At 41.0% G+C, this 12,113-nt stretch overlaps 1 protein-coding gene across 8 annotated transcripts in view; it reads left to right on the top strand.

Moving 5' to 3' along the window:
- ZNF521 (zinc finger protein 521) overlaps positions 1 to 12,113 on the top strand; it is a 230,235-nt gene that overhangs the window by 84,976 nt on the left and 133,146 nt on the right. For all 8 annotated transcript variants that reach the window (XM_051774703.1, XM_051774754.1, XM_051774707.1 and 5 more), the window contains one exon: positions 8,124 to 11,476. In XM_051774703.1, the coding sequence (XP_051630663.1) occupies positions 8,124 to 11,476 (3,353 nt within the window). The remainder of the gene's footprint in view (positions 1 to 8,123; positions 11,477 to 12,113) is intronic.

Here is a 12,113-nt window from a genome sequence, read left to right as displayed (position 1 = left end):
CTGAAAGAAGGGAACTACTCAAATCAGGACCCAAGGTAGTGCTTGACATCTCAGGGGTTTCTACCTGCAGATCTGCCCAGGGGCTCCATCTTTTGTCTGAGCCTCCAGCTAGGGAGCTTTTGACAGCCTGCCCTTCTCCCTGCAGGGCCCTGCACCTGTGTGGGAATGGGGACTTGGAGGGCAGCTGTGCAGCAGGGTCTCCTTCAGCTCTCAGGGTCTGATCTTCTGGACCATTTGATTTTGGGAAGGAAAGAGAAAGAATGACATTTCTCTGACTTAAGACACGCTCCTTACATTGTGACCTCGAAAAGAAAGAAAGAAACAGTCAATTCATTTTAGTGCCTCCATGTCACTGGAAAGTTTGATTGGGACTGTGTTACAGGGGCTGCTGTATCTGATGCTTTCAAAAGGAGCTGCAGCATGGGGGAAGATTGGAGAGAGGGGGCTTTTGGTCCTATTCATGGTGTTACCTGGGGAGAGCATGACTCAGTGAAAGCAGAATGCAGAAGGAAATACTGGAGTCCAGTGAGGAACCCTGAACTGTTATCCCCTAGCCATTTGCTGTTCTTAATAAGCAAAACAAATACTGTTATCAGCACAACAAATTATAATAATTATTCTCTAGCAAAGACCTGATTGACTGAATCACTACTTTTAATACATGAGGTTGTTAATATACAGGTTCTTAGGAAATCATTTTTATGTGCAAGTTTGCTGGAGTATTTGAATGGGCTTTTGCTCTGCCACTGTCTTGATTCTAAGTTTAATTATTCTCAGGGTGTTTTTTTCTGACCCTACCTTCAGATGGAACAAGCCTGGTGGTCTCTGACTCATATTGTACAAACAAACAAAAACAACAACTGAAAGAAACAGCAACTTAATGGCGGAAGAACTACAGTGTAAATGTGTTTGTCACATTTAAGCAGTGGACAAATGAGCTAATTTGGATCGTTTAGTGCTTGTATAGTCACGACTAAACAACCCCTGTAAATTAATTGTGTGACATGCGATTCCCAATTATGTAAAGCAGTATAATAAGCTGTGAGGATGGTGACTGTCATTAGTTATATGTACAGGACTTTGGAAAATTACTTATTCTTTCTCTTTGCCTACAGAGGCACAAAATACCAGCCTCCTCAAACAAGCAAAGGGTAGCTCTGTTTTCTTCTAGTTGCAAATTGGGTTTTGTGTATGATTTGAAAGGTGGAGCAGAATGTGAACTGCTTACATTTTCTTTAATTTGGCTGCAGAAAATGGAATTCATTGGGCTCCGTCTGTTCAAATGAACTTTAAGCAACAATCAAGGAAAACATTTATGCTCCTCTCTACATATGTAATAGTAATATGTCTTCTGAAGAAGACATAATGGAACTGGAGGCTTAGGTTACCTTAGGAGAGCAATACAGGAATGTTAACTACTTATGTAGGCATTAAAAGCATTTTATAAAAGCAAGCAGGTTTTTCCTGTGAGGTATTAAAGTGACTTATTTGTTGTTTCTGGGAGCTGCCTTTCCTCTGGTTATGAAATTTAAAATGGGGAAACCTCCCTACCAGCTGTCTCAGTTCTTTTGGTCAGGAACCCCTGTATGTTTCTCTCCCAGTAATCTAACTGTTAATGCATTTAATTGATGCTCCCAGAGCAGTTTTGAAATATTGATAGATTTTAAAAAACATCTGTAAATTATAAATAATTTTTAAAGTTCACATTTCTCTTTTGAATGCCCATTACAGAGTATTAGTTTTCAAGCCATTTAATAAGTTATGAGACAAATGAGTGAGTTTAATGTGGGGTCACTGATGTGAAAAAAATGTGATGATTATATTAAAGTTTCAGCTTTTCCAAAACTGTGTACATTTCTATTGAAAGTAAACAGACAATGTTATGTAATAATGTATATTTTATTTAAAATTACTTTAGAGTCTAGTACTATCTGCTAATTCTATTAAAAGCTTCAAAAATATAGTTTGCTTCATGACATGTATGTTAGGCCATCACTGAAGTCACATTAATGCTTAAACACTGTCCTTTGATCTTCTAGTTATTTAGATATATTCAGCACACAGTACAATATTGTTTTATTTCAGCAATATCTAACCTCTTCATTTACTATTTATTCACACCTGCATATTCCCCTAAGATTCCTTATCTCATTTTCAAGGTAGCCCTGCAGACAATTAGTGGTGGTAATAACATAAAATGTGGCCAGCGCTAAAACCTGAAACAGCCATTACAAGTAAACTATATGATATATAATAACCACTCCACTCAATTACCTGCACAAAAATGCAAGGATTTAAAACTGTGGAGCCTTATCATACATCCAGTTAACTGAACTACCTACTTGCTATGTAGTCCTTCCTTTCTTACAAATCAAATTCTACCTGGTAGCCATGTGGTAAATTAACAAAGCTTTTTGTTTTACGAGTTTTCAATAGGTGTGTATGAGTGCATGTATGTCTGTGCACTGGCATATAAACAGGTTTTTGGCTGGTAGTGGGACAACAAATAATAACTACATAGCAATCCAGTGCATAAACGCATACATGTGCATTCACAATCCATATGCCTGTGGCAGTAGAGAGTAGATGGGTTTATGTGTTGCTGCCTGGGTATACTTGATATTTCATTTTTAGTGTCTGTTACCATCCTATGTAACTTGTTATTTTGTACCTGTTAAAGAAACCTTGCTATTTAGTGCTTCAGATGAGGTCCTGGGGGATAGCTGTGTGACCAGTCTGCTGTTACCGTTACGGGGGCAAACTAGCGAGAACATATCAGCAGGACCCGGAGCTGGGGGTGTCTGTCCAGCTAAACTGCTGGGCTTTCTCTTTACTCGAGTCCAGCAGCTTAGGCATTTTGCCAGCACTGTGTTTCAGGGGGATAGAGAATTTTTCTTGCAGGAATGGCTCAGACCAGAGAGATGCAAGTTCTGTTTCCTCCTTTGCACAGATTACATTTGTAACCTGAGGCAAAGTGCTCCAGTTTGTCTGTGCCCCAGTTACTTGAGCAGCAGAATGGGGAAAATGGGAAACTGCTGCTTACAGGATATTGAAAATATTAATTTGTTCTTATTTGTAAACTCTGTTCTGTCAGAGGAACCCTATGTATTATGGCACACAAAGGTTAGCTGACATTTACTTTAGGAATGTGGCCATTTGTCTAGTGGAAGTAAAAACATATTTAAGTCATACAGAAAAATAAGCCATGGTAAAGCAAGTGCCCTGAAGCGTACTCCAGCTAAAGCATGTGTATGTCATAGACCTTCCTGGTGACTCAGTAACGTCTTTCTGAAGCGGTTCTGTTAATTCAGTCAGCAGTACTAGGGATAAGATCACTTTTAAGACCTCACGTCTACTGGAGTTGGCACATGAGTAGCTGGCTGCTAACTCCACAGAGGTGCTTTTGTGCTCTGATGTTTCCTCCATCCCCCGCTTTTGTGGGATAACTCCTTCTGGTATTGCTTCACTTTTCTGTTAGTGAGCACTTTCCCCCATCAATACGACCGAACAGGTGTTACTCTGCTACTAACTGAGTTTCCAGCTGTCCTCCTCTGACACAGACCAGGCAAAATTTGTTGTTTTGTCCTATTAGACAGACTAGAGAATTATCAAGCTTGAGATGGAGGTCTTCCTTGCAGGATACGGTAGTTTTGTTGCCAGAAGATGGTCAGGAAGGGCTGGCTGGCTAACAAAGACAGTCCTTCAGCTGCTGGGTGTAGTTCCAGTTTTGCATCCCCTTTGGCAGCAGCACAGAGACTGCTGCAGTGTGGCCAGCCAGCAAAATTAGGAAATAAGGACCTCTTTTATTTACTCAGGCTGCTGAATCATGGGCATTCCTGTCTGCTTGGAGAAAAGTCAGGCAGCTCTACTTTCCACTGGAAGTCTCAGGAGTGCTTGGTACTTTCATCTCAGAGTGTTCACACACTTGTTTTAATGTGCTTTATGGAAATGGTGAAACTCAGCAAGTACAGTTGGTGTAGAAAAACATCTGCACTAACTATTCACACACATTTGCATCTTTAAATAGACTTTTAGGCCTTGTAGCTGATTTTCTGGAAAGTTTTTGGGTTGTGAGTGCTAGGGCTTTCTTAGAGTCAGCGAGTGTGAAGTGACTGGTTCCAAAAATTAAAAATTTACATGGACATGTTAAGTGCATCACATTGAAACTCAGAATACTTGCCATAACACAAAAAAGGCATTTACAGTAAGTAGCACTTAGTGAGTGCTGAAGGAAAAAAAAAAAGGTCAATAGAGAAAATATATTTTAAAACTCCATAAACACTCTGTCAAATACCTGGAGCCCTATTCTACCCTCACATAGATATGTACCACTCCTGGGGACTTGTATGTGTGCATCTGAATTTGGTCCAGAGTATTTTAAAACAGCTTGTTATAACATTAAAGATCAGTATTTGTAATGTTGACTTATAGCTCAGTATGTAGGTGTCTGCAGATTTATATACAGGCAGCTGTGTGCAGAGTAGCAGCAAACTGTATTTTCTGTGAGAGTGATAGGCAAAAAGGGGTTTGAAGCCCTTTACCCTGACAGCAGGTCAAACTTTACCTCCAACACAGAGCTGGCTCTGTGGTAAGCTCCCCTGGGAAAGTAGGAATGGAGTCTGCATTCCGAGCCTCTGGTTTGCTGCAGGGTCCTTCTGTTCAGCTCCTCTGCCACAGCTTTGAGGGCCCAGGTCTACTCACCTTATGCTTGCACATGAAGTTGCACTTCACTGACATTTTGAGAGAGATGCTCTTAATAGTTGCACCTTAGTTTTATGGGACAGCATCATTGTGGGAAAGGGTGGGGAGATGACAGGACAGACATTGCCATCCCTCATGTCCTGCTGTAGCACGAGTTACCCTTAGTCCAGTTTCCTTCTTGGTTGCTGTCTCCAGATGCATTCCTAGAGAGCCCCTGAGCTCACCTGGCATGTTAGTCCCCTGCACACAATGTTCCCAGTGTTCAGGTTGGAGTCTGCACAGCAAAAGTCACTGCAGCAAAACATTTCCCTTGTTGCAAAAGGACAGTTTCAAAAGTCCTTCTGTGGGTCACTGAGAGCTGACAGGCTCAGCTTTGAAACCCTCTGTGTGAGCGCAGCCCAGGGGCCCTCCTTCCGGAGCGCAGTGGCCGGCCACCAGGGCCCCTTCCACATCAACTCTCCCCCAGCTCCGCCATGCCGGGCTTGGAGGGAGAGCCGGGAAAGCATATTGGCTGCATTGTTGGCTCATACTCAGGAAAATCCTGTTGTCTTCCGCTGTGTGGAATTCCCCCTGCCTTGCTGGTTCTACTGTAGCTCTGAGAGATTGAAAGATTTTCACATCTCAAGTTGAAGGAACAGAAGTCAGACTTGTAAGTGGTTTGCTCTTCTCCTTTTTGCACAAACAGAATTGCTCTGTAGAATTATTATGGGCTCAGATTAAAAAACGCAGTGACAAAGTGACACACATTTATATTTGCCAGTTGGAAAGTAAGAGCCATCTCTGTGCTATAGTTTCGCTATTCCCCCTCTGCTTTCCTTACCCTTGTATAAAAGCTGAGAAGAGATCCCCAAGCAAACAAGGAGAATTGAGTGGGGGAAAGGGGTTTATGCCATGGTCACACTCCATGCTTGATCCTGACCCTGCTGCCAGCCCAACAGTCTGCTGAGATCCACGACCCAGGAGGAATAGTTGTATAATAGGTAAAACTTCCACAAAAAGGAAGTGATTTACTACTATATCAGTGATGGGGCAGTATTTATAACACTTCCTATATATTCCTCTAAAGCTTTATAGAATAATATATCATTTCTCCATAGGATATACATTTTAATACTAAATTTGGTTACAAAATATGTTGCCTAGGCGGTCACAGGCTATTTTTCTTCACTCAGTTGCTTGACATAAATTCGTGTTTATCTGCCAGCAGTGGTCGTATGTCAGAAATATATTGGATTTTTAAAGGACAAAAGATTTTCCCAATTTAAAAGACCTAGCTGGAAAGATGCATTTAAAATAAAATTTAAAACTGTAGGAAACGTTTACATATTTTTTTGCAAATGCTTGTTCCACTGTTTTGATAATTTCGAGTTTTAGATTCAAACCTGGCAATTTGAAAAGGCAGTACACAGATTTACATTAAAAGTCTCCTATGAATGTTGCAGTCATTAATGTATCAACTTAAAAACTCACCTGATTGATTTTATTTGGAACTTTGCTTCAGTACATTGGGAAGCATTTTAGCAGATGACAGTACTTTTACTGGAAGGGAGGATTTTTATTTTTCAATTTTTATCTTAAAAAAAACCAAACAGCTTTGTTTTCAGTTCAAAAACATAGCACTCAGGCCAGAGTTTGATTTTGTTATTTAAGTATATACAATTAATGCAGATTTGTATGCAGGTAATTACAGATCCATATCGTGTCTGTGTGGGAAAAGTGTGTAATATTTGTGAAACCCTCTTCTCCAAGATGTAAACAAGAGGATAAAAACTCATGCAATTTCCAACTTATCCTGAAAAGCATTGTGTCAATGGGCAGGCATCCAGCAATGCTGTTTGGTTGTTTTTTCAGAGTTAGATGGTTGCCATCTGGCATTGATAGTGAGATGGCGTTGTCATCAGTTTCTAGATGCAGGAAAGGAATGAATCCTCATCTGTTTCCTGTGGATAAGCAAGAGGTTGATAATCTAGTAAAATCTCTTTACCTTAAAGTAAGCAGGCTTGGAATTTGTTTGTATAATATAGGCCAGCTCTAACTTTTGTGTTGTTGTAGTAAATTTCTTGAGAGAAGGCTGAAGATGTTAAGAAACTTACTGCTTTGCAAGAATACCTTAAGAAAGATATTTTTCAAGGGGTTTATCCTGTCTTTTTCTGAAGTCTTACTGTAGGCAGTTTTATTTTTAAAAGGGAAAAAAGAAAATCCAAGCATTGCCCCTGGAAAGGAATAGAAGAATTTGATGTGGTCTTTCAAGCATTCTTTTAATATTTTTGAAGAAGTTTTAGGTTAAGATAAGTAGGATCATTGCAGTATTGTAATCTGCATTTAAAACAGAAGATGCAAAAGCTATACAGCACATCTGTTGAAAAAAATAGTTACAACTTGCCCTGTGTAGAGATGAGGTAATACCAGAGATAGCTAGTCAGTTTATTATCTGGCTAGCATTTCTGTTTTGTCTTTTCCTTGTAACTCATAAATCTTTCAGCTTTTACCATAAACATTTATCATTTTTCCTGTTTCCAGTTTTTTACAAGTTGCTTTGTCTGTGATCACTTCACAGTACAGGTTCTGCTGGACTGAGGAAGTTCAGTTGGCTGAGGCCTTTGCAAAAAGGAAGAAATGGTGGGCAACCTCTTGAACTTAAAAAGGAAAAAAAAATGCAGTTCACAACTGACCCTTGTGACACTTTCTTATTTTCCTTGATCCTGGCTGTTAGTTTGTTAGTTTGTTTTGAACATTTAATGATCCAGCTGCCAGCTCTCAGTAACTGAATTGTGTCATTATTGGAGAAATCTGGTTGCACTTATTAGAGGAAAACATCACTGTTTATATTGTTGTCCTGTTCCTCCCCTGTAATTTTTCCTATTATTGTTTAGAATAACACCTAAGTCTCTCTCAGAAACAGCCTTTAAAAGATTTCTGTGTTCAGAATCAACTTCAAGGGGAAAAAATCCCACAAACGTGTGGCAAACGGGGAATCTTTTCATTAAATATTAGGCATGTGAGTTGACTATATTAATTTTAAATAATTCCTGTAATATTTCTCCTTTCCTTTGACTCTTCAGATGCTCACATAATATGCAAATAATTTTGCAATGGATACAAAAGAAACATTAAATATATTAAAATCTGCATTTTAATAAAATTGTCAATGTATAATACATATCCTGTAATTCTGAAAGAATGATAAAAAAAGCAATAAAAAGTTAATATAGGCATAGAACTATTTAATAACTTTTAATGTTTTACAGTATGATAAAAATAAATGTAGTCTTGAAACTGTTGGATAGCATTGTAGCAAATATCCTAGTCTGAGTTTAATATGTTTTAGCTATTTAGGACTAGCAGACCTGTGTTATTCATATGCATTTTCTCCTTTGAACTGTTGGGATTAAGCTTGTGGGTGTGTTTCTTTCTCATTTCAGACGGAGTGGATGTTGAGGATGACCCCTCTTGCTCATGGCCAGCATCGTCGCCTTCCAGCAAGGATCAGACTTCCCCGAGCCATGGAGAAGGCTGTGATTTTGGTGAAGAGGAAGGAGGCCCAGGGTTGCCCTATCCATGCCAGTTCTGTGACAAATCGTTCAGCCGCCTCAGCTACTTAAAACACCACGAGCAAAGTCACAGTGACAAGCTCCCTTTCAAGTGCACATACTGCAGTCGTCTCTTCAAACACAAACGGAGCAGGGACCGCCACATAAAGCTTCATACGGGAGACAAAAAATATCACTGCAGTGAGTGTGATGCAGCGTTCTCAAGGAGTGATCATCTCAAAATTCACTTAAAGACTCATACGTCCAACAAGCCATATAAGTGTGCCATTTGTAGACGTGGATTCCTGTCATCTAGTTCACTGCATGGACACATGCAGGTTCACGAGAGGAACAAAGATGGCTCTCAGTCCGCTTCCCGGATGGAGGACTGGAAAATGAAAGACACTCAGAAATGCAGTCAATGTGAAGAAGGCTTTGATTTTCCTGAAGATCTTCAGAAGCACATTGCAGAATGTCACCCTGAGTGTTCCCCTAATGAAGATCGATCTGCTCTTCAGTGTGTTTACTGTCATGAACTCTTTGTAGAGGAAACGTCCCTGGTAAATCACATGGAGCAGGTTCATAATGGTGAGAAGAAGAATTCATGCAGCATTTGCTCTGAGAACTTTCATACTGTGGAGGAGCTGTACAGCCACATGGACAGTCACCAGCAACCAGAGTCGTGCAACCACAGCAACAGCCCATCTTTGGTAACTGTGGGGTACACCTCAGTATCTAGCACTACTCCAGATTCGAATCTCTCAGTGGATAGTTCAACAATGGTGGAAACGGCTCCTCCTATACCAAAAGGGCGTGGAAGGAAGCGGGCAGCTCAGCAAGTGCCAGATATCACTGGTCCTTCGAGTAAACAAGCAAAGGTTACTTATAGCTGCATTTATTGCAACAAACAGTTATTTTCCAGCCTTGCAGTTTTGCAGATACACCTGAAAACTATGCATTTAGATAAACCCGAACAAGCCCATATCTGTCAGTACTGTTTGGAGGTATTGCCATCTCTCTATAATCTGAATGAACATCTTAAGCAAGTCCATGAAGCTCCAGACCCAGCACTGATTGTTTCTACCATGCCTGCCATGGTGTACCAGTGCAACTTCTGCTCTGAAGTGTTCAATGACCTCAACACTCTTCAGGAACATATCCGCTGTTCTCATGGATTTGCCAACCCTGCTGCTAAGGACAGTAATGCGTTCTTTTGTCCCCATTGCTACATGGGATTTCTTACAGATTCTTCTCTGGAAGAGCATATTAGACAAGTCCATTGTGATCTTAGCAGTTCCCGTTTTGGTTCCCCTGTGCTTGGAACCCCAAAAGATCCAGTGGTGGAAGTGTATTCTTGTTCTTATTGTACAAATTCTCCAATATTTAATAGTGTTCTTAAACTGAACAAGCATATCAAGGAGAACCATAAGAACATTCCTTTGGCGCTGAATTACATCCACAATGGAAAAAAGTCCAGAGCCATGAGTCCATTATCTCCTGTAACCATTGAGCAGACCTCTTTAAAGATGATGCAGGCAGTCGGAGGTGCTCCTCCTCGTCCTGCAGGGGAATATATTTGTAATCAGTGTGGTGCTAAGTATACTTCCTTGGACGGTTTTCAGACTCATTTGAAAACACATCTTGACACTGTCCTGCCAAAACTGACCTGCCCTCAGTGCAACAAGGAATTTCCAAATCAGGAGTCTCTGCTGAAGCATGTTACCATTCATTTCATGATCACCTCAACCTACTACATCTGTGAAAGCTGTGACAAGCAGTTCACTTCTGTGGATGACTTGCAGAAGCACCTACTGGACATGCATACATTCGTGTTCTTCCGCTGCACCTTGTGCCAAGAGGTTTTTGACTCCAAGGTCTCCATTCAGCTACACTTGGCTGTGAAGCACAGTAATGAAAAGAAAGTATACAGATGTACATCTTGCAACTGGGATTTCCGCAATGAGACTGACCTACAGCTTCATGTGAAACATAACCACCTGGAGAACCAAGGCAAAGTACACAAGTGCATCTTCTGTGGTGAGTCGTTTGGTACAGAAGTGGAGCTGCAGTGTCACATCACTACGCACAGCAAGAAGTACAACTGCAAGTTCTGCAGCAAAGCTTTCCATGCTATCATCTTGCTGGAAAAGCACTTAAGGGAAAAGCATTGTGTTTTTGAAACAAAAACTCCAAACTGTGGAACCAATGGGGCATCTGAGCAAGTTCAGAAAGAGGAAGTGGAACTCCAGACCTTGTTGACAAATAGCCAGGAGTCCCATAACAGCCACGATGGCAGTGAAGAAGATGTGGACACATCTGAGCCTATGTATGGCTGTGACATTTGCGGAGCAGCTTACACAATGGAGACTCTCTTGCAAAACCACCAGCTTCGAGACCACAACATTCGACCTGGAGAAAGTGCCATAGTGAAGAAAAAGGCTGAACTCATTAAAGGGAATTACAAGTGTAATGTGTGTTCTCGAACATTCTTTTCTGAAAATGGGCTCCGAGAACACATGCAGACACACTTGGGACCAGTGAAACACTATATGTGCCCAATCTGTGGCGAGCGGTTTCCGTCTCTTCTGACTCTTACTGAACATAAGGTCACACATAGTAAGAGCCTGGACACTGGAAACTGCAGGATTTGCAAGATGCCCCTCCAGAGCGAGGAGGAATTTTTAGAGCATTGTCAAATGCACCCTGACCTGAGGAACTCCTTGACAGGGTTCCGCTGTGTGGTGTGCATGCAGACAGTGACCTCCACGCTGGAACTGAAAATCCATGGCACGTTCCATATGCAGAAGACTGGAAACGGTTCTGCCGTGCAGTCTACAGGACGCACACAGCATCTCCAGAAACTGTACAAGTGTGCGTCTTGCCTGAAGGAATTCCGCTCAAAACAGGATTTAGTGAAACTTGACATCAACGGTCTGCCATATGGTCTGTGTGCTAGCTGTGTTAATCTCAGTAAAAGTGGTAGTCCAAGTGTCAACATCCCTTCAAGCAGTAACAGACAAGGCATGGGCCAAAGTGAGAACTTGAGTTCCATTGAGAACAAAAGCAAGGCAGGGGGACTGAAGACTCGATGTTCTAGTTGCAATGTTAAGTTTGAATCAGAAAGTGAACTCCAAAACCATATTCAGTCAATCCACAGAGAGCTTGTTCCAGACAGCAACAGTACACAGCTGAAAACACCACAAGTATCTCCAATGCCTAGAATCAGCCCCTCCCAAACTGAAGAGGTAACCCTTTTTTCTTTGCTCTTGACACCTTTCATCCTTTTGGAAAAAATCCCCCTTTTCTCAAGCTGTCTTGTCACTTGTCATGAAATGCTTAGGCTGCTGATCCATGTTACATTTCCATCCACAGCCATTAGCTAGTAATTACTTGCTTCTTGATATGCCTTACATCTTGGATTGAATTGTGTGGAATAGGACTAATTCCAGTCTCCCTAGGATATTGTCTTCTCTATCACTGAGGAGACCTATCTTCATGCCAGCACAACTGAGATCTGGAATCTTATCCTAGCTCCCATACGCGTTGGAATCCCCAGCTAGGAGTTGTGCTTACGGCAGAGAGCATTAATGACAGAGGAGTAGACACAGTGAGCCAAAATGCTGGCATAAGGGGTAGATTTTTTAAAAAATATTTGTGAGCAACAAATTGAGGTTATTTTTCTTAATTGTGTTGTAGACATTTATTTTCCCCTCTTATAGCATATTTTGATTAAGTAGAAGTGCAATGCTAGCCTAAGGTAAATCAATCCTTTGGATGCAATTCCTTGTTGTTTTTCTTTCCATTCCTGATGAACAATATTTTTATGTCACTAAAACACCTAGTGGCTGATGATTGAAATCCCATTTATGCAGTGTAAATTAG

Source organism: Manacus candei, unplaced genomic scaffold (assembly GCF_025592945.1).
Source record: "Manacus candei isolate 608988 ecotype Guabito, Panama unplaced genomic scaffold, ASM2559294v1 h1tg000008l, whole genome shotgun sequence".
In the NCBI taxonomy this organism is placed as follows: Eukaryota; Metazoa; Chordata; class Aves; order Passeriformes; family Pipridae; genus Manacus; species Manacus candei.
The sequence above is the reverse complement of the archived record's forward strand: the minus strand, read 5'-3'. Positions and strand labels throughout refer to the sequence as shown.